Here is a 27,430-nt window from a genome sequence, read left to right as displayed (position 1 = left end):
TTGCCAGAAGGTGGCGGGCCAGAGGAAATCACCCAGCGCTTCAGCCCAAACTTGTCAAAACCAATTTTTCATTAGCCCAAATCCTTTCGCTACTCTGTTATTTATACCCAAAGCATGCTTTGTTGAAGTTAGAAAGGGAAGTTTTCACACATTTAAGCCATATACTTTTTTTTTCTTTGCGTAGAAACCCAGGGTCATCCAATCTATGAAAATACAGCACTGGGCAGATGTTTTCCTGAGTGGAGTTGGCGATGCTGGCTGGGACCTCCCCCGCCTCCTCCTCGCACCGTTTTCCCTGTTGTCTTTGCTCTGGTTTAGGCATCTCCTTATCTTACGCCAGAGTCAATTCCACAAAGGCGGGCGGCAATCAGCCATGTGGGGTGTCTGTGCTTCCCAACCTGCCCACGCCTGGGGCCCAGGACAAGCCGTGTGAGGCCTAGGGCAGCCCGGGGCAGTGCCATGAGTGTTCCTGCCCTCCCACTAACACTGCTTTTCTTGAAGTGGGTGTGTTGCCACAGCAACTGTCAAGTCCTATCAATTATCTGCCTCTAACCTCCCAATATCTTCTTTAAATATATTACCACATCTCAGACACGCGACACAGCCGCCCTGGGCGTGTGGAGCCCAGGCCCCCCCAGGCAGCAAAGCTTCCTTCATCTGGGTAGGAGGGAGCTAGTCACTTGGTAGATTAACCACCACACATACTCTTTCTATCCTCTTTCCCCCTCTTTTTATTCTAATCCCATGTCCCTCAACACTACAAATAATCTGAATTATTTCCTGAGCATAGTTAATGGCAAAGAAATCTTTTTTTTTTATTGCTTAAAGTATTACAACGCAAAGAACTCTTCATATCAGTCAAGAAAGACCTCAGTGAGTCACTTAAATGTATGCTTCCTATCAATACAATTTTTGCTCATTCTTCAAGACACAGCTCATCATTGCCTCTGACCTTCCCATTACATCTCATTCAGAGCAGGTCATTCTGGCCTTCTTGGTTCCACCTGGTACGTACTCAATGTACTCTTTTTAAAAATATATTTTTATTGATTTCAGAAAGGAAGGGAAAAGGAGAGAGAGATAGGAATATCAATGATGAGAGAGAATCATCGATGGGCTGCCTCCTGCACTCTCCACAATGGGGACTGAACCCGCAACTCGGGCATGTGCCCTGACTGGGAATCAAACCGTGACCTCCTGGTTCATAGGTTGACGCACAACCACTGAACCACACCCGCCAGGCCCCATATACTCTTATTTATCTATCTCTTTGCAATTGGTAAGCTTCTCGTGTTTAAGGGCTGGCCTCTTCCTTCTATCTGAATTCCCAACATTTAGTTCAGTGTCTGGTAAACAGTTGGCCCTCAGTCAATGTCTGCTGCCCAAATGGATAAATGCACTCCCAAACCAACGTCTGTTTGTTTGTGGTTCTCGTTACTTTTTATTGTTGTTAAATAGCTAGGGCAATGACGCGATGAACATGTCTGAGTCCGGGCCCTGAGATTTTCCTACCATCCTCTTTTTGGTTCTTGTTTTTCAGATCCAAGAGGTGTGTCAAAAGGGAGGCTTCGCCATCTGGGGCGGGGCAGTGCAGCCCGCGAGGGGAGCCGTCACACTCCCCGAGTCCTCAGCGGGCAGCCGGCATCTGGCCCTCACCGGGGAGAAGAGGGGCATCCTCACACAGACCTATGTCTGCCTTCCAGACCGCTGATGCCTCTCCCACAGCGTGCTGTGCCTCGGACGCAGGAAGGGGAAGGGAACTCGTGTTCACCCAGTGGCGCCGCATGCCCTGGGCTGACGCTTCACACACCCGCTCCCAAGACCACCTTCTCCCCCGGCTTCAAATCTGTGAGGAGCTCGCACCAAGCATGTCTCTGAAAAGCACAGGGAGGTGAACCCTGAGTGAGCTCCTCCCACTCCCTCCATTCATCCAACGGATGGCCAAATGCAGAGCTGGTGGCCGGCCTGTCCATAAAATCATGCATGCTTTAAAAAAAATTCCTGTTTTTACTGATTTTGAGAGCATGAGGAAGGGAGAGAGAGAGAAACATTGATGTGAGAGTATAACATTGATCAGCTGTCTCCTGTACCCCTCCCCCCCCACCCCCCACCCCCCCTACTGGGGATGGAGCCTGCAAACCAGGATGTGCCCTGACTGGGATTCAAACCGGCAACCTTTTGGGGCACAGGACAATGCCCAACCAGCTGAGCCACACTGGCCAGGGCTGGGGGAAGGCTTTCTCTTCAGAGAAAACTTGGTGCGCATGGTGGAGTGCCAGGTTCTTAGGATTTCACGTTGGGAGAGAAAGCACATGTGGCCACAGGTGTTCTTGAAAAACAAGAACAAAAAAGAGGATGGTAGGAAAATCTCAGGGCCCGGACCACCATGCAGGACAGCCTTCCTACCGGTGCCCCTGTCAGCTGCAGCCCTTGGGGCAGCCGGTGTCCCAGCACACGGCTGAGGCCTTCGGGCGCTCCAGGCCCTTCCTCTGAGGTCGGCTTTGTGCCTCTGTGTGTGTTTCTTTGCCCCCCCCCCCCCCCCAGGAAAGGCCACCCTGGTGCGGCTTCTCCCAGGGCTAAGGAATACTCCTCCCACATTCCAAGGGAAACACCCCCGGAACCTGTGCAAAGAGCTGCCTGCCCGCCCCCGACGAAGTGCAACCAAAGGGGACTCAGCATTCTACTGAGGGAGGCGGCCTTGCCTTCTAACTGCATGCACAACAGGCGCGTTGATTCCTACAGGGAGCGATGAAGACCTCGGAAAACAGACTTGGAATATCACCGTTCAGCCTTATGAGTTAGTGAATACATTTCTCTTTTTTATTTTATTTATTTCTAAAATATATGTTTTTATTGATTTCAGAGAGGAAGGGAGAGGGAGAGAGAAACACCAACGATGAGAGAGAGCCACTGATCGGCTGCCTCCTGCACGGCCCCTGTTGGAAATCAAGCCCGCAACCTGGGCATGTGCCATGACTGGGAATCCAACCATGACCTCCTGGTTCAGAGGTTGACGCTCGACCACTGGGCCACACTGGCTGGGCCATTTCTCTTTTTTTAAAGTTGCTCAGGACCTTAATTGGCCAATAATGTGTAAATTCATAAATAAATAAATGTCTAGATGGATATATATGGTGAATATGCCAAATTGCTAACCTGGGTGGTAGGAAGAAGGGCACGTGCTATGTATTTTTATTTTTTAGATTTTAAATCTTTCTCAAAATGATTTTCGAACGCCTCAGTGGTCTGAATAATTTTCTGCCCTCTTCTGCCCGAGGCCTCGGTGTCTGGCCGGTAGGAGGATGGGTTCCCCTATAGATGGCTCCTTTGAGACGCAGGAAATGAAGAGCAGCAGCGCGTGGGAAGGGCAGACCCTCCGGGTGGGCACACAGCGTGGAGGGGCTTAAGGTGAACTCTGCCAGGGGATTGAGGACACAAATCCCCGGATCAGCCCGTCCCAGCGCCTGACCTGCTGCTGCCCGCGCAGCAAGCCCGAGGGCAGGCCCACCAGCAGCATAGCCTCGGCGGGGGTTATGCGCAGGGCGTGGGCCTTGGGAGCCCTGCCTTCCTCCCAGGGTAGGGCCGTGCCCGTTTCAGTGGCCCCACCTCTGACTGGCACGGGCAGGAGTGCCATTGCATAAGCCTGCACTCCAAAAAGCCACATGGAGACGCAACTCCCGCCTCTGCCAGCCAAACCAAAGGAAGCCGGCGTTTCTTATCGGCATCCCCCCCACTCCTCCCACCCCCGCCCACCACACACACACACACACCACGGATGTTCTCTACGCACTCAGTGAAAGTCCCACTTAAGGTGTGAGATGAGTTTTAAGAACTTTTACAGGTGATCCTGGAACATGCTACCAATTTCCAGTTCCATCCCTGTCACCAAGGCTGGAAAAAAGGGTGGGGGGAGTTGTGTCAAGATCCATCTGTATTTGTTTGTGTGTCTGTGTGTGTGTTTAAAATATTTTCATTGATTTCAGGGAGAGGGAGAGAAACATCAATGAGAGAGAATCATTTAACAGCTGCCTCCTGCACGCCCCCTACTGGGGATCGAGCCCGAAACACCGGCTGGGCTAGATGCACCTGTGTTTGTACGCACCTAATCCTTTTGTCTGAAAACACCCTTCCTCCTTGACTATTAACAACCGATCAGAAAACAGGGACATGTTCATGTGGGAGAGCAGCTCACTGAAGCCTCAGAGGAGCCCTGACCCGTCCCAGTTCAGCAGGGGCCTGTCTGCACTTCGCCTCCTGAGACCACCCAGCCCCAAAGCTCGTCCCGCCATCACGACCCTTGGCAAAGATGCACCACGTTGACGACATCAGGTGGCACAGGAACTCTTTCAAAATTAATACTGCCCGGCCGCCGGCGTGTTTGAGCATCAGCCTGTGAACAAGGGGATCACAGGTCCACTCCTGGTCAGAGCACATGCTCAGGTGGCGTGCGGGCTCGATCCCCAGTGTGGGGCGTGCAGGAGGCAGCTGATCAATGATTCTCTCTCATAATTGATGTTTCTGTCTCTCTCTCTTTCCCTCTCCTTTCCTCTCTCTGAAATCAATGAAAATATATTTTTAAAAATCAATACTAATGAAAGTAAGGTCCTTGTCATTTCACTCACCCGATACGCCCTTTGCGATAGCATGGATGGACCTGTGGAGTGCTTTGCTCAGTGACGTAAGCCAGTGAGAGAAAGACAAGAACCATACGATTTCACTCACAGGTGGGATCTAATGAACAGAATCAACCACCTAACAAAATAGAAACAGACTCATAGGTACAGAGAACAGACTGACAGCTGTCAGAGGGAAGGAAGGGGGCTACTCACAGACTCAGACAACAGCATGCTGATTACCAGAGGGAAGAGGGGGAGGGGGAGGTAGGAGAGGGTAAAGGGGGGGCAAATCGTGATGGAAGGAGACATGCCTAGGGGTGGAAAACACACAATAAATATACAGATGTGGTACTATAGAATTGCACACCTGAAATCTATATAAATTTTAAAAAATATGTCTTTATTGATTTCAGAGAGGAAGGGAGAAGGGAGAGAGAGATGGAAACACCAATGATGAGAGAGAATCATTGATTGGCTGCCTCCTGCACGCCCCCTACTAGGGATTGAGCCCCCAACCTGGGCATGCGCCCTTAACTGGAATCGAACCTGAGACCCTTTGGTCCGCAGGCCGACGCTCTACCTACTGAGCCAAACCAGCTAGGGCTTATATAATTTTACTAACCAATGTCACCCAAATAAATGCAATAACAAATGCTAAGTAAGTACCCACCGTAGTGTAGTGCATGTGCGTAGTGCTGGATAGAAGCCTCCTCAGTCCCTGCCTCTGAGAAACCTCCCAGTGTGGTGCGGAGAGCCAGCGGGCAGCTACCGAGATGAGAGCACCCAGAGGGGCAGTTCCCCGACCTTCACCAGTTTTATGCAAAATGAAAAGATCCTGCAGCGTGAAAGTACTCACACTGGCAAGAGGATCAGCCCAACTCAGGTCCAACCATGGAACATACTGATTTTCAAAGTAGGCCAGACACAGTGAATGCTGCACGCTAACGGTCTGCACGCTAACTGATGCCGTACAAAGACATCAGTTAGTTATAAAATGAAATTGCACCCCCTGGACTCTTCCGCAACGGAGCGCAGGGGCACAGGCCTCGAGGTGTTGTCTTGTCAGGTGGCAAATGGCCACCAGCCAGGGCTGATATATTAACCGTGGCTAAGACACGACGAGGATAATGCACCATGGAGACCGGATGCCCGAGGCTGACAACAGACCATCTCAATCATCTGCCAGAGCTCCTGTCCCTCAAGAAGGAAAACCTGCCCAGCCGGCGTGGCTCAGTGGTAGAGCATCGACCTAGGAACCAGGAGGTCACGATTCGATTGCTGGTCAGGCCACATGCCCAGGCTGAGGGCTCGACCACTGGGGGTCATGCAGGAGGCAGCAGATCAATGATTCTCTCATCATTGATGTTTCTATCTCTCTCTCTCCCTCTCCCTTCCTCTCTGAAATCAATGAAAATATATTTTTAAAAAGAAAAGAAAATGTGCCCCCCCAAAAGTACCAATCTGGCGGATAAGGGGAAGGGGAACAGAGTTTCAAACAAAGTTCTGAACTTCAACCCTGTCTCTGTCCTTTCTGGAGACCGCTCTGACCCAGCAGGATGACTTTCACCCCTCCATAACTTCAGCTAACCTCCCCAGGGATGACTAATGAGATTGCAACAGCGTTAGGCTGGGAAGTAGCACTCTTCCCCCCTCCTCCTGCCCCCCCCCTCCCCACACACACACGGAGCCTGTGTATCTCCCGGCCATGTGACAACTTGGCATTATTTTTTTAAAGCTAATTACCAGCAGGCTTTTGAGGCAGGTGGGATTGGGTTTCTGTCACCTCCCTAAGCAGAGCAGGCAACAGCATCACCAGGTGACAGACAGGAATCTGCATCCCAGCCCCCGAGGGACTGGGCAGCCTGGCTACGGTGGGGGTCTCCGGGGCGGCCCATCCCGAGAAGCAGCAGCCTGGCATATGCACTTTGCTGGAAAAACTCCTCTAAATCCTGACTCGTCGCTGCTTGGCTGGGGGGTACTGACAGCAAATGCAACAATCCAAGGCAGTAAACACTAGAATCAGAGTAAGGCTTGGCACTCCGGCGGTCCTATGGAATCTGTGGGCTGGTGTGATGGGGGAGGAAGAGTTTGTCAGTGGTTCTTACAAGCGGGGTCTATTTCGTTGAGAAAAGACAAGTCAGTATTGTTCCCATCAATCTTTGTTTTCTAACCATCCTGACCTTTCCTAAGCAGGGTTTAAAATGCTAAAATCAACTTTATTTCCAACCCCGAGCCCAGCTTCAGGCAGCCACCTGCAAAGGGCCGAGTATGAGGAAACACCAGAGGAAGTAAACCACGCCGCCTCCTCTTTCTGAAACGAGACACTTGTTTTCCTGAAGGTGAACCGATCAGCTGGGTCCCTGAGAAAAGGGAGATGGAGAAGGGAGCAGGGCTGGAGCGGGGAGGCCACTACCAAATGGCCAGAGAAATAAAAACAGGCCGGCGAGGGAAAGCTGAATGGGAGAGTCGCGTGTTTGTTTGCACAGAGCCTGCCATTGCAGGAGGCTCGCCGGAGTTCCTTCCTCCCAGGCCTGGCCTCGGACCAGCATCTGAAAAGTCTTAGATCTTTGGAAAGAGAGGTTTGGACCACGGCGTTGTTTTATCTGGGAGGGTAACTCGTTTACTCAGGAGCTCCAGGACTTTGGTTTTGATGTTATTACCTTGGCCTGAGTTTCTCTGTCCTGAGCGGGCGGTCCTGGGTGTGTTTACTCATTTCGCACGGGAAACGGGAGAGGCTGGGAGGGAGGGAGGGAGGGAGGGAGGCGGGGGCTCTGCAGAGGAGGCTGCCACAGGAGCCGGAGCTGGATCACCTTCCGACTGGGCACCTTGCAGGTGACATGGGAAAAGGTCGGGTGGCTTGTAGAGGTCCCATCTCTCGACACTCGGGAGAGGGAAACAACACTTCTCCGACTTACTCCCCAAATAGACGCCGCCGTGGATGTTCTGCCAGGAGCGATGCGAAAGCGTGTTCCAAAGTGAAATGTAAGCTTGGCCCAGCGCCCGGCGCGCGGCTGTGTTTTGCACAGAGAGCTGCAGGCTGGCGTAGCCGGGGAGCACATTGCTCGCCACGTGACTGCGAGGGCCAGGCAGTCCAGGCAGATCCTCTGTGCTAATAAAATGGACTGTACGCACCGGCAGCCCTGGGAGAACGTGAGCCAGCGAGAAGGACCCGAGGAAACCCCTGGCCCTGGCCGGGAAGGGACCGCAGAGGCCTCACGCTCGGCTGTGCCGAGGCCAGGCGTTCCCGGCCTGCCAGATGCAAAGGCAGAACAGAGGGGGAGAGGAAAAGACATGTCCCTGGCTCGGGCGAACGCTGCTTCAGACATAAAAATAACCGGTGGAGCACGATCCCACGCGAGTGCGCGCTCCTTCTCGCAGCCCGTGGACCGAAGTCCTTCGTGCACACTTTCTCGGGATTGGCAGCAAACCCGGGACCCAGGGAACCTTCCTCACAACCCTGAGATCACTCCCAATGTGCAGCAGTCTGAGCGAGCCCTAGGTTCAACTGCGTGCATTCTGGTCTGGTGGGAGGTGTGGCAAATTCGCCTATTTCTACTCCCTCATCCCACGGGGGCCTGGCAAATGCAGTCAACTTTCTGTGAACCCATGCAGCCACGGGGAGGGGCTCAGAGCAGCCCCAGTAATCACGTGGGACGGCCTGGGCCGCCAGGAGCTCGCTTTGTAGGCAACGCCTGCCTCGTTGCCACTGGGGCCGTGGCCTCCTCTGCCCTCAGGAGGGACCCGCTGCTCAGCGTCTCCAGCCTGTCAATCCGCACTTGGGGGTGTGGTGCGGGGGGTCCACAGGCTGAGGAGGAAAGGAGAGCTGCTGCCCTGCTCCTGGGGCTTCCTTTCAACATATTAATCACTAACTTTCACATTCCCTGTGTCCTCCAGCCGACCCCATCTTCCCAACTTGGGAAGTGTGTTGGGCCCAAAAGGTGCCCGGGGCAGAGTACCAGGACCCGGTGGGGCTTCGGAACCTCTTAAGGACTATGCTGGGGATTGCAGGACTTCATGGGCCAACGGGCTCCTCTGGTTGAAGGGAGTGGAAAGTTCTAGAAGACACTGCACCTCTGCTCCCTGACCAGGGGCAGGCAATCAGCCCAAACCAGCTAATTACGGAGCAGGGGCACCTCCCAGGCCCAGGCGAGCCCTCCCCAGGGTTAATCTGCAAACCGGTTAACCGGCCTTGGGATAATGGAAAGTTAATCCGATGCAGAGCTCAGGTGCAGCCAGGGGAAACGGGAGGAAACCGCAGAAGCAGAGGAAGTCAGGTCCACTCCCCGTGAGAGACTGTCCACAGATCCTGTGTAACCTCGAGCCCACTGCCCCGCTCTGCACCACACCCACCCAGACCCACTCCTTGTCACGGCCACCTGGATGCCAGGGAGCACATAGTAAGTGCTCAGTAAAATGCCACTGTTGTTTTCCCACTGGTGCAGTTCATGGATTTAAGCCGCGGCGGCCTCCGGGGCATCTGGCTGGCTGTGGGCAGCATGTTGGGGGAGCTGTGAGAAGCACCAGGCCCCTCCTCCTCAAGCGCTCTTGACAGGAAGGAGCATCTGAAGAGTACACACATCACCGGGAGAGATCCGCATGAGCACATTCCAAAGGTGAAGAGAAACAGCCTTCAGAACATCGGGCCGTCAGCCTGGGTCCCTGAAGGCCATCCCCAGCCCTGAGCAGACTGGTACACCCCCCAGGGCCTCTCGAAGGAGGTGGTGACACTTCTGTCTCAAACAGCAAGGCTCACAGGGCATTGAGTGGGGGTGGGGGGGAGAAGGGGACAGCCACCTACTCCTTCCAAGGGCAGGGTTTCCAGGGAATCCGCAGCCGTGACCGCTGGCCATGGCCACCAGGCTCTGTGGTTTGTGGCTGGAGCAGCGAGCCCCCAGCCTGTGTGCTGCCGGCCCCATGGGGATGCGACGGGCACTGCTGGAATTACAGCCTCCGCCAACCTCGCACTTCCTGTCCTGTGACCAGGGAGCGGAATCAATAGGCCGCCCTTCTTCCACTCTCTCTGTCAAGGTAACGAGGATAAGCCTCCCTCAGAGAGCAAAACAGCACGTGCCCGGGGCTGGAAAAACACGTCTCCAAGACACAGGAAGGAGCACTGGCCCGTGTCCCTGACCTTGTGCCCAGGGAAGGACAAGTCCTGGAGGATCCTCGCAGCCTGCTCTGTCAGGGCAGCCTGCTCTGTCAGGGCAGCCCGCACCCGGCACGGAGGTGGTCCCTCTGTGCCCAGACCCAGCCTCCGTCGGACAAGATGACAATCTGAGCACCAAGAGTCCATCGACGAGCCGTGGGGGAGCGGGGCTGGTCCTACAGACTGCCAGCAGCCACCCAGAGGCGCAGCCCAGGTGCACAGCTGGCCACGCCCTTCCAGAAAAGCTGTCATCAGAAGACTGAGCGGGGGGTCTTGGGGGTCTTCCTTTTCTTGTTTAAAATTATTTTGTCCGGCTCACAAACCACTGCTACAGTATCCAAGCCTTGGGGCGATGATTCCCCCGGATAACTTGGTTTCAGGGCTCCCTGGAAGGCTGGACACCAGCCAGAAGCCAGTGGCTCCCATTCAGAACGAAGACCATTTTAAAAGAAATAACTACATTTAATGCTGTTGCATTTCTCCCCCAAAAGGTGTCAGATGTCTTTTGCTTTGCAGCTTAAGTTTTTTCAATACGTTCTTATTGATTTCAGAGAAAGGCCGGGAGAGGGAGAGAGAGATAGAAACATCAATGATAAGAGAGAATCACTGATTGGATGCCTCCTGCACGCCCCCTACTAGGGATCGAGCCTGCAACCCAGGGCATGTGCCCTGACAAGGAATGGAACTGTGACCTCTTGGCTCCTGGGTCAATGCTCAACCACTGAGCCACACCGGCCGGGCCCCAGATTATACTTTGATTGGACTTTTATTTGGCCAATTTTTGAATAGGCTATCTTATTTGACATTATGACACACTGGTAAATGAGAAGGACACAGACTGTTCCCACCTTACAGATGAAGAAGTAAAACCTGGACAGGCGGATGACTTGCTTAGGGTTATGCTTCTAATGAGCAGCATCGCTGGGACTGTAATGTCCCAGTGGATCCGGGGAGCACCATGGACCTCGCGAGGACTCAGCCCAGCGACTCAGAAAGCTGGAAGTGCGACTCCAAAAACTGAACTGCAAGTATATCTTAGAAAAAGCGTATTCAAACACCAGATTTTCACTCGGAATTAAAGCTGGCTGGGTGACAGCTCTGCCCAGGCCCAGACCCAGGTCGGCTCACTGGTTAGCCAACCCAATGTCATTTAACCCCCAGGACGTCCTGTGCAACAGGCTGCCGTGTTCCAGGGGAGAAAACGAGGGGTTCAGAGTGTACGTGACTTGTCCGAGTATCCTGGCTTCTCAGGAGACCTCCGACTCCAAACCCAACCTACTTTAGTGCCTGAGGGCCTGACAGTGACGTGCTGGTGCTATTAGGACTGCGTTTCTCTGAATATCCTCGTGAAAGCTTGCTATTTCTGCCTTAAGAATGATTTCATCCTGATCTCCATGGTTTTTGGCCACTGAGATATGCCCACATGTATTTTAAGCTGCCTGTAATCAGAAGGGAGAGCTGGGGAAGGAAAGAGAACACACACTTTGGCAATGCAGCCACCACTCAGCCTCTTGGGAGCGGACTCAATTCCCGAACCAGCATCGTTTCTAATATGAGTTGATGTCCTGCAGCCTCTTACAGCCAATGCTTAGCACCATCCCCGCTTTCACACCCCATGGGTACTGCTATGATGTCATATGCATTTCACTGATTTAAAGTTAGGAGCACGGTGTGTGTGCACTCTCTTATAAAACTCAGAGACATTTGATTGGATGTAAAAATACACTGAGGGAGCTTTAGCTAGGTTCGAACCTCCCTCTTGAGAGGAGAAAATTTTGCCTAGTTTGATGCTGTCCTTAATGCTGGGCTGGTGTACCTTCAAAAGCTCTAACCTGCCTCACCCATATGGACATCACATAACAGACTGTATCAAGACCATTGCCAAGAACTCCTCATCTCTCATCTGGTTGGGAAACGGTCATGTCAGGTTCAAACCAATTCTTAACTAAACAACTTTCAGTTATCCCCTCTGTGTAAAAACTATCTTCACACTTGTCTTCCAGAGAGGAAGGGAGAGGGAGAGAGAGATAGAAACATCATTGATGAAAGAGAATCATGGATCAACTGCCTCCTGCATGCTCCATTGGGGATGGAGCCCACAACCCGGGCACGTGCCCTGACTGAGAATCCAACCATGTCCTCCTGGTTCACAGGTGCAACCACTGAGCCACACCAGCCTGGGCCAAATAATTTACTTTTGTTTCCTCAGTTTCCTCCTGGTTCCATTCCACTCTGATGGAAGGCTCCACTTTCCCACCTGGAGACCGCCTTGCCACGTTTCCTTCTTGCAGGGAGAGTCAAGAAGAAAGTGAGAGAATGACATGAGGGTATTGACCACCATCCTGTTTGTTTTTTTTGTTTTTCTCTAGTAAAAGCCTCCTTCATCAATTCAAGGCCACGGCATAATGACTCCACTCTAAGGCGACTTAAGTCTCCTGTTCCAGGGCTCAGGGCAGGTGGAGTTTAGCTGTTGGCCACGCTCCTTAGCACTCTGCCCGTCTTGGGTACGGCGAGCTCCGCTCCCGGTAATCTGCTTACTGCTCAGCCAGATGATCTGGTTCATCTGGTTACAGCATGGCCTCCCATTGGTCAGGGCCTGGTGGCATCCTTCCCCAAGCAAGCTTTGGCTTTTCCCATTCGATCCAATTCAAGAGGCATTTATTGCGCATGAATGAACAGCCTTGTTTAACTCTTTCCATTCAGGGCAGCAGCACGTACAGAGCAGTGCAGAGATTTCCCTTGTTGGCCCCCCTGTCCACACCTGGGTTTCTCAGCAAAGACATCCAGGCACATTGCTACCCAGAGCTAATTAGGAAAGAAAGCGCTGCTCTTTCCCACTCAAGGAGATTCTGCCAAAGCATTTATTTCTGCTGATCCATTTATGCAACCCCACTTCCTGAGAGAACATTTTGTCACAGATGATTTAGTGTGGAGGCTCCCTCGAGCATCTCTCTGTAGCATGCACTCATTGCTTTCAGGAATCTCGGGTCTCCCCGGCAAGATTGGAGAGGGAAGTGGGTTTAATTAGCCATGAGCCGTCTCTGATGATAAGGCCCCAGATTCCAAAGCATCTTCCAAAAATCATTCATGGAAAAAAAACAAACAAACACACAAAGCAAAACCCTAGATGAAACTTCCAAAAACAAAACTTCTGGGGAACCGTGGGTCTGCTCAGGACGGAACCCGAGGCCGGGTGCCCGGGATGAGTTGGATGGGGAGGGAGCGAGTTGGGACAATAACAGTATTTGGTAAAGTCAGAGAAGGAGGGAGACATTTCAGGAACCTTCCCATGAAGTCATGGAGTGTGTATCCACCAGAAGCCAACTGGACAGAAACAAGGACTGTGTGGTTTTCCCCCAACAGACACTCGACTCTGCCAACACTCCTGTCCCGGTCTGCTCTGCATAGCTGGAGGTGAGATTGCACATGTCCACTGTTACCTGTTATCTGAGTGAACCGGTCTGGGTCATGACAACTCCCCCGGCTCTCTGTACGCCTGGCTGGCTGGCAGAGCCCACTTCAGAGGTACTTGAGCACATCATGTCATGCCTGGGCCGCTCGGCAGCCCCCACCCTCCCCCAAGAACCCGTGTCCTCCCTCAACGCTCCTTTCCCCAACAGAGAACACTCACACCCCCAGAGCCACCGTATCTCCGAGCGACATGCAATTAGTTCCCGTTCCAGGGAAGAAGGAAGCCACACATACAAGGTCGGGACTCAAGAATGCAAAACTGCAATAATGATTCCTTTGTCTCTCAGGAGTAAAATTAATGAGCTGGCCGGAAACGTAGCTAAGTATTTTTAGCTTGATATTCCTGCGGCAGGTTAGTCCTCATAACCAAGGACTATCTGTATCACTGAGGCAGTAACGCCTGCTTTCTCGCTCTCTTTCTCTCATATGGACACGTACACACATCAAAGACACACACACACACACTCACAGAAATCTGTTCCTTATACTTGTTTGCAAACTTCATGAGCTTTATAAAATAGAAGCATTTGAAAGTGATGAATGTGAATGGGTTGGGGTTTATGAAAATCTATTTCTCTACTCCTGTGAGACCAGGCCTGCTTTCAGGCTTTTAAATTCGGAACCATTCAAATCCCTCACATGGTTTTCTTGCCAAAGAGTGTTTCCCCCAATCACCCAAATTATGGGCTTTATAAGTGAAACCTAAACCCTGTGTTTTTGCATTACTTTGTCTAGATCATTAGAACACTGTGTTTTGGAAAGCTGTTTGATGTTCAGGGCAGAGTATTTATTTTCAAAACAATAATAATAAGGAAGTCCCGGTTTGCCAGAGGAAACTATTGTGAAGTGTCTAAAAATGTTTCCAATCCAACCTTGAACCCAAGGGGAAACGTCCACAGGCCACTTCCCTACTCAAAACCCTTCCAGGGCTCCCTGTGGCCTGCTGGACCGGGCTCAGGCGCTGGAGCCTGGCGCTCCCGAAGCTGCCAGCCTGGCTGGCACCCACCTCTCCGGACTCACCTCCCTGCCTCCTCCAGGTGAATTTTCTGCACCAGCCAAATTGGATCTACACCTTGTTCCCTAAACACCCTGTGGGCACTCCTGCTTCCACAACTTTGGGGCACCGTGGCCCACTCACCCTTCTGGCTCCTCCCCCTCTCAGGCCAGGCCCAGCTGAAGGCCCATCCCTTCCAAGGAGCCTCGCCCGGGGCACTCTTGCCTTGGGCAGTGGCTGCTTCCTCTGAGGTCTGGCAGATCTCATTGTCTGCACGGTTCCCTTATTTATTTTGCAAGTTTTCACTCACTTTCTTTCACTCTCCTCTTTTCAACAAATCCTGGAGGCCAACCTGTACTCACTGTATGGCACCGAGAACATGCTAGTTTGCCCTGTCATTCCTCCTTTTACCTAAACGTTCTATCTTCCCTACTCCATGGTCAACTCCTTGAGACCAGCAGCCAAATCATGCCCTTGTCTGTCTTCCCCAGGGTGCAGCCCAAAGCCAACACCACTTCTGGGGACTGTCCACGTGGCTCCTTGCTCCTACCACTTCCTCTGTAGCTTCTTAACCTTCGTGTCATTTACTAGAGAAAAGTTAAGGGAACTGACCTGTGGCAGAGGCTGGCCTCCTGTGTGCCAGCGCCACGCTGGACCCTTCATGCATGTCAGCTCGAGAAAGCTCACACAAACCCGACAAAGATGTTACTCTGCAGACAAGAAAGCGCAGGTTCCGAAAGAGCAAGGACTTGCCCGTTACAGGACCCTTTGGGGGCAGGAGCATTGTTATTCTGGATGCCTATGTTGGGTCTTGCTGGCCAGCAGGAGGAGGAACTGCACGAGACCTTTCTCCCCGCCTTCCCCTCCCAGCACCATCCCATGCCTTTCCAGTTATTTATCCCCAAGGCCATTCTACAGCCTTCAGGTACAATGACTGATGCCTATGATTAAAAATGCAACAGCAACGTTGATTGATTGACTGATTGGCAAATGTGCCATGGGGAAATCTAATCAAGAACTTACTTGAACTGCATTTTGTTTGATTTTTTAATCTCATGAGCGAGGAGGAATGAATGAAGATTCCAGTTAGCGACCCGAGGTGACCTAAACCTCAGAGGCTAAGAGGGGCAGACACGACGTAGGGAGAGAAGCAGAGGAGAAGCGTAAACGGCTTGAGCAAAGGCCTTAATCCAGTGGTTCTCAACCGTCTGGCCCTTTAAATACAGTTCCTCATGTTGTGACCCAACCATAAAATTATTTTCGTTGCTACTTCATGACTGTAATGTTGCTACTGTTATGAATCATAATGTTAATATCTGATATGCAGGATGGTCTTAGGCGACCCCTGTGAAAGGGTCGTTTGACGGCCAAAGGGGTCGCGACCCACAGGTTGAGAACCGCTGCAATTGGCTAGGAAGGGAAAAGCACGGAGACTCTGGTGCTAGGGCCTCCCGTGAGAAATGGGATCAGGTGGTACGAGGATGCCTCCCGCGGCGGCTGTGACTGGGCACTTCCTGTGTGTGTGCGCCCGGGGCCACACCCAGTGCTCTACGCGCCTTGGCTCACGGGACCTTCCACGCTCCCGCGAGGCAGGCCAATGATGGTTCCAAAGTTCCAGATGGGAAATCAGAAGCTCCGAGCGTTTACATGACCTGCCGCAGACCCAGGCAAGCATGGCGGAGTGGGGCGCACAGCCAGCCTGCTTCTTGCCGCACCCTATGCTCTAACAGGTCGCTATATTATTGCCCGGAGGCGAACAGTGTCTCAAACGCAGGACATTCTGATGGACCTTGTGAAAGGTGAGCCAGCAGGCACCTCTGTCTTAAGGAACTTTGTTTATTCCAAAACAATGGCTTAGTGGTTTCAGGTCGACATTTGCTGGGACGATTCCAGATGTTATACCAGGTAGTAAATGAGAAATATCCTCACCCATTCCCATCACAGAGTCAAATACAGGCCCTGTGCCCCCGTCCCTCTCTCACATATTCTTTTCCAATGTTTTATTTGTTTTAAAAAATCTTATTACTTCCCCTACCACCTCCCCTCTTCCCTCTCTTCTCACTGCTGAGACATAAAAAATGACTCCTGGGTAAAAGTGATTAGTGCTGGCTGGCAGCGAGGTTTCGGGGAAAAAAACCTAATAAATCACCGCTGTCTTTTCCTCCTCTGCCTTCTACCTTAGGGTGGCATCAAGGCCTCTATTCTCCCCACCTCCTCCGCCCTTCCCTCTCCTCCACCTCGTTCTGTCTGCACGCTGCTGTTTTTCGAGTCTGGTAGTCACAGTGCTGGACGGGGAGGCTCTGCCAAGACCCTTGGCAGGAGCCGGCCTACAGGAATCCTGCCCACCACAGCGGCGCGGCGAAGACAGGGCCTCCGGGCAGACGGGCAGGAGAGAGGGCCAAGTTTGGGGTCTGGCTAGGATGCTGGAGAGAGCAGGTTTCCCTGGCATCCGAACTGCCCTCCGGAGCTCAGCTTTCCCATGCCAGGGCCAGCGTTACAATTTCTGGCTGGCTTGCTGCGGAGCCTGGGGAGAGAAGCCGGCGTGGGGGAGGGGCGGAAGCCCAGCCAGCAGGCCACCCGGAGTTGGGCGAGCTCCACAGGGCATGGCCACGTGCCTGCAGCACACGGGCAGGCAGGCAGGCAGGCAGGCAGGCGGCCAGGGTTGCCAGGGCTCTCACGAGAGCTGGGGGCAGGGGAGGAGGGCGGCTGGGCACCGAGCGCGTGGCTGGTTCCACCCTGGCAGATCGGGAGGCGCTCACCCAGAAGTGAGGATGCTGGGTTAGCATCAGGGGAGGGACTTGTTCCAGCCCAGAATGAAGGAGAAAAGTCAAGCAGGCTGCACAGAATATTGGGCATGCTGGGGAAAAAAATGCATGTCCTATTTTTGCAGAGGGAAGGGGACTGGACTCAAATCCCAGATGAAGGGCAGGGGTTGGGAACACAGTCATTCTCTTCCCTAGGCCATGCCCCTAGCATCACCAGGACAGCTCCCAGCGCGGAGTATCCGTGTGCCACACACCGAACCATCTTCTGTGGTGAGTTACCTTACTGAGCCCTGCTGAACCCCAGGGGAGGGGTTAGGTACAGTCTTCATTCTATTGATGAGTCAACCGAGGCTTAAAGAGGTCGAGAAATCAACACAAACGTACAGACAAGGCCAGTGTGGGTCCAGGATGTGAGCCCAAGTCCCTGGGTCCAGAGCCTACGCTTTTTTTTTTCTTTTTAATATAGTTTTACTGATTTCAGGGAGGAGGGGAGAGGGAGAGAAACATCCATGATGAGAGAGAATCATGGATCGGCTGCCTCCTGCACGCCCCCTACTGGGGATCGAGCCCACAACCCAGGCATGTGCCCTGACCAGGAATCGAACTGTGACCTCCTGGTTCATAGGTTGATGCTCAACCACTGAGCCACCCCAGCTGGGCGCCTACGCTCTTAACAACCGAGTTGCCTTGCTGTCCATGCCCATCTGACATCCCTCTTGCCAGAGGCCGGGACCACTGTCCTAGGAGCCACAGCACGACAAAGCCAGGAGAACAGGGCAAGCCCATCCTCCACGGTGCTTGGTGGCGAAGACACACTCTTAGAGGAGACAGAGGGAAGTCTGCCTGCCTCCTGGACGAAGCTGACACCCTCCCCTGGGTGACATCCTGGGTCCTGAGGCTCTTCCCCGAGGCACAGCACACAGCCACCTTCCGGCCCCAGGCCGCCTGCGGACACCACTATGCTGGTGGGAAAATTTATGAGCCGCTGCACATACGGGGAGAAGCTTCATCTCCAGAGTTTGGGAAAAGCAAGAGAACGCTGTGCCTAGGCAGGACCTCCCCTCATCCCAGAGCCACCAGCACACGACCTCCTGCCGTCATTACTCAGGCCCACGGCCAGCATTTTCCTTCCAGGCCAAGACCTTCTCCCAAGGCAAGGCCAGCAAAACCACGCCCATTCTGTCTCACATGGGCACGCTGGGTGCTCCCTGATGCTCCCCTCACCCCTATACCACCGCCCCCCCCCCCCCCCCCACCACATGGAAGGGTTTTCTCATCACCCGTAGCCGGCCTTCATCCTGACCCGCTCTCTGTGCTCAGACCCGGAAAGGGAGGATCCTCAACCCTCAGCTGGGTATGGGTCTACCAGGGCAGGACACCCCCAAGCTATTCAAAGAAAAACCACCAGAGGAAACGATTTCAACTCTGGCTTTACAGCATGCGATTTAAAAATAACTCAGCCTTTGTCTGCTGTGGACGACTTTCCCTAAAGGGACTGCTGTCCTTACAGCAGCCGCTCCATCCTCCGGGCAAACAGATTCTTATTTTTCCAGGACCCGGCACTTCCAAGTACCGCCCCTGATGGCACCTGGAACACAATCACCCATGTGGTCTGGGCGACTCCTGCCTCTGCTGCCTGGGACACCCAGGAGGCTGCACCCAGGTGACCGAGCAGCCTGAGCAGGTGCTAGAGCATCCAGCAACCACCGCTCCTCTTCTTTCATTAGGATGTCAGCCCAGGAAGCTGTGAACCCAAGTTCACACGGCACCCCAGAGCCACAGGAGGGTGCAGGGTCCCTGGATCATTTCTTCAAGGCAAAGTGTATTTCTCCAGACACTTGATTCATTTCTTGATCAGAGAGCTAGACAGAGGAATAAGGACGGGTGTGCCAAATAGGAAAGGGGGTGGGGGCCAGTCACGGTCGATAGTATGAGAATTCACAGGAATGCTCACCTTGTCATTCCAAGACATGCTTTGGGCAGACCTAGAAATGCCCCATGTGCTACCGCCTGGCCGCGTTTCCTTTCTGCCACACAGAGAGCCCTAATGCCACGTGCTCCCCAGCATAACGCGGAAGATGCAACAGCAGAAAACGAATGTTTAATAAAATGGCTCTGAAAATGTCTCCTGGTTCACCGATGCCATGCTTTATAAACTAAAAGTGTACACCTGTGCTCTATTAACATTACATTTCTTCTTGAAACCTAATGTCTCCTGACATTCTCCAGACTTTGGCCACAGAGCATTACAGGGGGTCAAAAGCATCCACGTGTGTGACAGGGCCCGAATTCAGGCCCCAGGTTGCTGTCCACATGGAAAGTCTACATCAGTTCTCAACAGGGGTGATTTTGCCTCCAGGGGACACCTGGCAGCGACTGGATTCATTTTCACTTGTCACAGCTGAAGTTTGTGTGTGTGTGTGTGTGTGTGTGTGAATAAGTGTGTGTGAATAAGTGTGTGTGAGTGTGTATGTGTGAATAAGTGAGTGTGTGTGGAGAAGTATCTAAGTGTGTGTGTGTGAGAGTGTATGTGCGAGTGTGAGAGTATGTGTGAGAATAAGTGAGTGTGTATGGATGGATGAGTGTGTGTGGGTAAGTGTATGAGTGTGTGTGTGAGTTTATGAATGTGTGTGTATGTGTTTGTGAGTGTGAGAGGGTGTGAGTGTGTGTGAGTGAGTGTGAGTGTGTGAGAGCGTGTGAGTGAATGTGTATGTGTGAGTGTGTGTGTGTGTGTGTGCGTGAGTGTGTGTGTGTGTGTGTGTGTGAGTGAGTGTGTGTGTGTGTGAGTGTGTGTGTGTGCTGTTAAATTTCCTACAATGCGCAGGACAGTTCCCCACAACGAAGACTTACCTACAACAGCAGCATGGCCAAGGTGGAGAAGTCCTGCTCTAGACTGAGATTACACAATTCCCAGAATGCTCCAGGCTACCTCTGTGCCCTTCCCTTCTGAGGATTTATTTTCCTCAAGATTCACCTGGCATTTCCACCCTGGCCACCACTGCGATGACACAGGACAATGGAGAGCGCTCTCCTCTGTCAGTTTGCTCACGAGGAGCCCTGCGCCAGGCCCACCCCCTGAGAGCTCTGGTTTGTACCATGACCTTTGGAGGGATCAACAGCAGAGGGCATTTCATCTGCATCTGGTATCTGAAGGAGAGCTTTCATTTTTTCCCTTTTTTGTTAGGAATATCATTGTGTTTTCAATTCAAAGAAGGAGATTATTTTGAAGTGTGTTTCCATGATCAAAAAATGACGTGTCAACGAAGAGTTTGTGTATAGACCCCAGGGTCCCCTTTGGTCCTAGTGCCTCTCCTCCCCCCACAGCCTAACCAGTGACAGCGCTGAAACCAGGAGTCCTAGCTATGGGCTGCGCATCGGACTGGGGCACCTCGGCTTCCTGAGTCATTGATGAACACGGACCCTAATGAACCAAGGTGTGGGGCCCAATATTTGCAGACCTCCTGGGAAAACGTACAGTATTTCTAACATGGTATTTGGCAGAGGGTTGATTGTAAGTGGTAGGGTTCAAGCACCCCACTCCAATAACGATTGGTCCACACCTCCTGAGAGTTCTCCCCAGACGAAGCAGCTGCATACTGTACCTCATTACTCTAAGAAGGCATTTCAGAAGACAGGGATCAAACTAAAGGATAAAAGCTGACACACATGACAACGGTCATCGCTGCTCTCGTGAGCAGAACATTTGCGCCAGTCGCCGCACCTTTTATGTACCTTACCTCCACTTTCCACAACAGCTCAATCAACTAGACCCGTGGTCGGCAAACTGCGGCTCGCGAGCCACAGGCGGCTCTTTGGCCCCTTGAGTGTGGCTCTTCCTAAGCCTTAGGAGGACCCTAATGAAGTTAATAACAATGTACCTACCTATATAGTTTAAGTTTAAATAATTTGGCTCTCAAAAGAAATTTCAATCGTTGTCCTGTTGATATTTGGCTCTGTTGACTAATGAGTTTGCCGACCACTGAGCTAGACGCTCTGTCATTCTACACGAAGGGAAACAGGCTCCGAGAGGCTGTCCCTGTGAATGGCCACAGGGCTACGAAGTGGCACGTCCCACTCCCCAGAGCAGAAAGCCCGAGGCACAGCGGTGCCTTCCCACTGGGGCTCTGCCCCCTTCTCCCGGTTTTGTGCCACTTTGAAGGGTGGTTTGTTTTGCTGCTTGTCTGTCCCTGGGAAGAAGTTGAAGACAGCGGCACTGTGCGCGCCTCCTACCAGGGGCTCGGGGTCACATAGAAGAGCGTTTTCCCGAGCTTCCGCAGCCTCCTGGGCGGTCAGAGGTAAAGACTGAATTCCATGCCAGCCAGTAGCCACGGGTTATCATTCCAAGTAGGTTTTGGAGGAGGGGGGCCGGCACAGAGAGCTATGAATGGGAGACCTTTAACCCCAACACTAACATTTCAAGGCAGGGGGGCGCTCTTCCTCCTTTGCCGCGTGTCCTTCGTTTTAAACCTGCTCTGTGTGTCACAGAGATTCTCCCCGTGCCGCATGGAGGACGCGGGGTTCAGGAATGATCTCCAGCACAATCTCCCATTGTCCTGCGTTCTGTCCTCCCCTGCAGCGAAGGCCTCGGCTCCGCGGCCTTCCTGACAATGGAGCTGGCTGAATCTTTGTTCCTGGTTACCTGTGCACAAAACACGGCCTTTCTTCCTGCTCATTTTTGAACTACAGGGAGCTACAGTCACGGAGCCACAGCTGCCTCTACCCGTGTGTGTAGCAGAGCGCTCAGCAGTGGGTTTTGAAGTCCTGGCCATTTCAGGGGATGGTTTTTGTAATATTTCAACACCATTTACAGCCGACCTTGCGGCCTTGCAGGCATTGATAAAAGTGGATTCAGTGTGCTCAGACAGAGGAAAATGACAAAAGGAAATGTAAGGACAACTTGCTTTAGAGCAGCGGCTCTCAACCTGTGGGTCGCGACCCCTTTGGGGGTGGAACGACCCTTTCACAGGGGTCGCCTAAGACCATCGGAAAACACATATATAATTACATATTGTTTTTGTGATTAATCACTACGCTTTAATTATGTTCAATTTCTAACAATGAAACTGGGGGTCACCACAACACGAGGAACTGTATTAAAGGGTCGCGGCATTAGGAAGGTTGAGAACCACTGCTCTAGAGGGACACTAAAGAGAGAACTGTGGGGCCGGGTGCTGAAAAAGGCTAAGTCGTGCTTATTAGGAGAGGGGTCTGAGAGCCCATTTCTCAGTCATGACAACGCGAGATGAAAAGATAAAAAGGCTCTCTGCCCCACACCCTTAACTCACATCATTTTTCCCTTTAGGCCAGACAAGGGTGGACATAAGTAAACCACTGCCTTATAGAGTCTCCACACATCACTGAGCAAGAGCCTCGTATCCGGGGAGTTGGGGGATGCGGACAAGGGGCAGGAGATGAGAGGGATCCTGAATTCTCCAAATCACCACCTGTCAGCTGGTGTTTCTTAAACTGCCATCCTTGGACCAACTGCATCCAATCCCCCAGGGAGCTGGTTAAAGTGCATATTCCTGAGCCCTGACCCCAGGCCTGAAAACCCAGCATTTCCAGGGTTGGTCTGCATTCAGCCGACTCCCCAGGTGATGCAGACACTCACTGGAGTGGGACCACGGCTGCTGGGGGTGGAACAGCATGGGGCAAAAGCAGGTGCTCAGTGGTGAGCGCGCCAAACGGGGTTTACTCTTGTATGAGCATTTATTCATCCCCGCACCATTTTCCAGATGAACAACTGTACACCCACCTTTGCCCCACCCTGTACGAGGCTCCTCTTTCAGAGCGAGCTAAGTCCCCCAATGAAGAAGTTTACCCTCCCTCCCCACCTCTCCCTTAGCCCCCCTGCCCGCCTGGAGTCCGGAGGGAGAGCCTTCGGAGAGGTTACCTGGTCTGATGGGGCTCTGCATGCAGGTCGGGGACGGGATGCCAGGGTGAAGGGGTGCAGAGGCCCGGCTGCTGAGGTCCACCACGGAGGGGGCAGCGGAGGAGGCGGGCGGCAGCCCCGGGGGGTGCGGGCTTTGGTCGTGCTGAGGGCTGGGGGGGATGCCGTTTTCGGACAGAAACTCCTCCAGGTCCATGTACTCCAACTGGAAAGTGTCTCCGTCATAGGGAAGGGTTTTGTCCCATAAGGTGGGTCCCAGGAAGGCGGACTGGGGGACGGTCGGGCTGTGGCTCTCATCGTCCAGCTTCTTGTCCTTGTCCTTGTCTTTATGAAACGCTGCGGGGAAAGGGGAGAGTCGGACTTTAACAAAGGAAACGTGCGGCTTTTTCACCACCTCTCCCGGCCTCTGCTGCAAAGCTACTGGTCACAAACACCAGGGTTGTCTGGCCGCCGGCTTTTGTGGATCTGGAGTTAAAAGTTCAGGCAGGACATGGATCTTGGCCTGTTTTCCAATATCTTCCTATTTACTTTGGAAAGAAAGCGCTGGTCCTTGGGTCAGGGAGACAGACTGCTCTGGGACGTAAACAAGAGGGCACAGTCTTTGGGGCGTTATTTGAGGAGGCAAATCATTTAAATCCACAGTGGGGAAGTAACACCTGCAGTTATATAAAACTGCTGGGATTTTTAAGGAAAAGGGCAATAACCAGGTATGATTTAGCACCCGGGAAAGTCATCACCGTAACAACATGAAGTCGTTCGGACGTGGAAAGCCGGGGAGTTGGTGACTCTAATTCTGCTAAAGCAGGGACTCCCCACCCTTCTTTGAAACCGTGTATTGAGCACCTTCTACATTCCTGGTTCTTTCCATATATTAGCTCCCCAGCTCTCAGAACCAACTTGCAAATCGTGATTACCCCCATTTATAATGAAGACACGGAGGCTCTAAGCCGGAAGGAACCTGACCAACGCCTCGTATTGGCACAGAAGACAACTGCGAACACCGCCTCAGCTCAGGTTTTGCTTCTAAATCCACTGGCTACGCTGGACTTTACAAAGCGAGTGTTCTTTTCTCTCTCTTTTTTTTAAAATACAAAGTGTTTTCAGCCTCTTCCCCTAAACACATAAGTATGACCTGATTCACAGAAATTACACACGTACACAAGCTGTGAAAGCACAGCTAACGGAGAAGGTGGCCACCTGGCATCCCTATGATGGAGGTGTGCAGCAATTTTTACCTGGAAGCACGGCCTCCCCCCAGGAGGGCTGTAACCAGCGCTCAGAATTTTGCCAAGTCTAGTACTCAGGCGCCGGTGGAATCTGGGATTAAGGAATTTGGCTTCTGAGTTTCTTCCTCGGAGAAACACAGCCTCCACCGCCATCCATTCTAATCCTCTACAGTCTCATCTCCTGAGAATCTGACTTAAAACACCCACGGATGCAAAAAAGACTGCAGGCAGCACCTCCCTGCCAAGAGCTACTCCTTAAAGGCGAGTTCCGTGGAAAGCTGTGCTCTGCAGACCAAGAAGGAACCCCTCAACTTGTGCAATGCAACAGGTTGGCCCCTGTCAGGAAAGAAGATGCAAGAAGATGCGAGCATGCCCAAGCTCTTCGCAGCCAAAGGATCTGGACCTTACACTCGGAGCCACACAGGGTCTGCATTTGCTACTGGGATCAGCCCAAATGCAAATCCCTGGCGGCACCAGCTGGGTTCAGCGCCTCCTTGAGCGACCCCTGACCCCTCCGTCAGGTCCCGCTGCAGCCAAGGCCGCGGGGAAGGTTTGGGACTTACCGGGAAAGGGCTCAGGCCAGAGGAGGCTCCCGCGCGGCTACACGTGAGCCTGCTCCTCGCTCCCCTCCCACCGAGAAAGTGCAGCGGGCGAGTGTCGGCGCTGGAGGCGTGCACGGCTTCCCGCTGAGAGACAGCACCCCTCACCCCATCCCCGCCCCCCCCCCGCCTGCTCCCCCCCTCCCCCGCTTCTCAATTACTCTTCACTTGGAGAACTAGGGTCTCCGCGCACACCTCGTGAGCTCCAAATCCGAGCTAAGAACAGAAACAATATATGATCCCAATACTCGGCCTCGGCAGTGAGGCCCCCATTCGGGCCCCCACCCCTTTGGAAGCAAGCCCCCTGATTTCTCCTCCCCCAGCCTGAGCTCTGCCCTGGAGCGGGCGGTTTCTCCCTGCGGGCACCTAAGCCTCAGACAGGGAAACACTGACCTGTCAAGTTACATCTCCCACCCGCGCAGCCGGAGCGGGACCCAGGGAGGCCGGGCCGGGTCCCCAGCACTATTTTAAACATTGCACGGTGAGGGGGGTCCCCATTTTTCGAGGAGAGGTGGGGTGATGGGTGAGCTCCTCTATGTCATTAAAGCAGGGCCAGGGTCCCTGGGAACGGAGGGAGATGGATGCTCCAGCCAGCTAGCTGCGGGGAGGGGGGTGCCCTGTGAAGGAGGGGGACCCCAGGAGCGTCGTTCCCTCCCAGAGCGGGGCAGCCAGGAGGGCAGCGCTCACCGTCTTCAGGATGAAGGGGGAGCTTCAGCGGGTTCTCCAGCAAGGACCTGAGCACGCCGTAGGGAGGCGGGATAAAGGTGGGGTTCAGGGGGAGCGGTCGGGACATTTTCTCCACTGCGATGCAAATATTTTTCTTTAAAAAAAAAAAAAAAACAACAACCGCCCTCCAAAATGCTGCTGGGCTTTTTCCTCCGTCCTTTGCCAAAAGTACTCGCTTGGAGACAAGGGAAGAACAAAAATGTACTTATATCTTTATAAGTGCATCTGCATAAAAAAATAAAAGCCAAAAACTTTCAGGTTTCCAGTGCAGCCTGTCTCCGGAGAGCGCGCCAAGTGCCCCCCGGCTCCTGGACGGCGACCTGCGGGATGCTCTCACCTGTCTTGAACCCACCGCCTTGCAAAATGTTTAAAATTGAAAAAAAAAAAAAAGACAAAATATGCGGAGGATCGCAGAAGGGCGGAAGACACCGCGCCAACGCGGCCCCGTCCCGCCAGCACCCGAGGCCGCGCGCGGTCCCACCCCACCCCCTCCCCGCGCGGGTGGCCGCTGCTCCCCTGCGCCCCGCGGCCCCGCAGCGCCGGGCTCAGCGCATCCGGCCACCCATGTGCCGCGGCCCTGACAAGAGTGACGTCAGGGCCCGCACCGCTCGCCGATAGGCGTACAGGAGGCGGGGCCCCGCGCGGCCACGCCCCCGCCCCGCCCGCCGCCGCGGCGTGTTTGGCGTGGTCGCGCGCGCGGATTTTTCGGGACCGTGCGGAGCTGGCAGGTTGCGAAGGGATAGGAGCCCAATCCCCAGGGCCAAGGATTTGGACCGAGAATCTGATTGTGTCGGAGAGGGAAGAGGAGGGAGGAGTTTACTTCAGTGGTTTTCAGCCAGGGGAGCTTAAAAACCCAGATGCCCGGGCGGCATCCCAGAATCACGGAGTCAGACCTGCGCGCTGACATCCAGGCATCATTAGTCTTTAAAGCTCCCCCGTGGTTCCCAGGAGCAATCAAGTTGGCGAAGGACAAGTGTAGATCAATGGAAGTTAGATACTCCTCTGAATACTTCTCCTGGCCCCGGCGGGCTTGGCCCCTCCCTGTCCTGACCCGCTCCCTCAACCACCCAAAATAGCTCCTTACTGTAAGTTCTCATAAGATACAAAAAGTACCCGGGAGAGGGGAGCGGGGGGCGGGGGGAGCGCGGGAAGGAGCGCTGTCAACTGTTTCCCACGCCGCCAGCGGGGTCTGAGCAGGGACACACAGTTGCACAATTGAATGAAGGCAGGAGAGACACACAGACACTGAGAGGCGTTTTAGGAGTATCTGCTCCAGGCGAGTGCAGATGGCCTCGAGTTAAGAGGTCCGCACGGTCATTAAAATGATTTTTTGTAAACGATCCCTACAGGAGATCTCCGCGTTCATTGCCACAGCAGCAGCAGCACCTCCCGCTGTCCGTTTGGCCCGCTGCAGCTCTGGGGACCCCTGTCCCCGGCGTGGGTGGGGCCCCCTCCTGACCCCGGTGGGCCGGGTCATGGCATCCAGGCCTGCAGAGCCCAGGCAGGCAGGGTCTTCCCCTCACTCCCCCCATCTCCCGCTGAGACTGTGGTGGCAGGATCTGGGGAGTGCGGGGCGGGGTGGGGGTGGGGGTGGGGGGAGGGGGACCTGCAAGAAGGAATGGGTACACATGAACGAAAATGTTCTGTCAGTGAGACGGAAAGCTCTTCTGCAATACACAGGCCTCTGTAAAGCCTGCATCCCAGGATGGGGTACAGCGGAGTCCTGGTGCATTCCACTTCCCTGGAGCCCCAGGAGGGAAGCCTCCCGGAGAGAAGGCACCTGAAAGCCAGGAGGCCAGGAGGGCCACCTGGGGGCAGGGTGTCCCAGGCAGAGTGACTTCTAGCAGCTGCCTTTCTCTCTCTGAGCTGCCGTTTCCCCTTAAAGGGGCACATGATCAAGTGGCCTCTACGTTTTGCCCCCATTTGAAAAGTACGACCAAACGGGAAGTAACGCTCTAAGTGACGTGGGGTGGTGAGCACACAATACAGCGTCAGAT

The 27,430-nt window shown here is 53.5% G+C and overlaps 1 protein-coding gene across 3 annotated transcripts in view; it reads right to left on the bottom strand.

The window, feature by feature from the left end:
* The window catches only part of HLF (HLF transcription factor, PAR bZIP family member), a 46,169-nt gene extending 20,232 nt beyond the window's left edge, over positions 1–25,937 (bottom strand). For 2 of the 3 annotated variants that reach the window (XM_081109613.1, XM_081109614.1), the window contains exons 1-2: positions 25,395–25,937; positions 22,886–23,218 (exon numbers count right to left, since the gene is read on the bottom strand). In XM_081109613.1, the coding sequence (XP_080965739.1) occupies positions 22,886–23,218; positions 25,395–25,500 (439 nt within the window). In that variant the 5' untranslated portion in view covers positions 25,501–25,937. Of the gene's footprint in view, positions 1–22,885; positions 23,219–24,671; positions 24,727–25,394 lie in introns of those variants that run through there. The other variant, XM_081109615.1, reaches the window with a different exon arrangement.
* Positions 25,938–27,430: the final 1,493 nt, after the last annotated feature.

This window comes from Myotis nattereri (genome assembly GCF_964212035.1).
Source record: "Myotis nattereri genome assembly, chromosome: 16".
In the NCBI taxonomy this organism is placed as follows: domain Eukaryota; kingdom Metazoa; phylum Chordata; class Mammalia; order Chiroptera; family Vespertilionidae; genus Myotis; species Myotis nattereri.
This window is presented reverse-complemented; position numbering and strand designations above follow the sequence as displayed.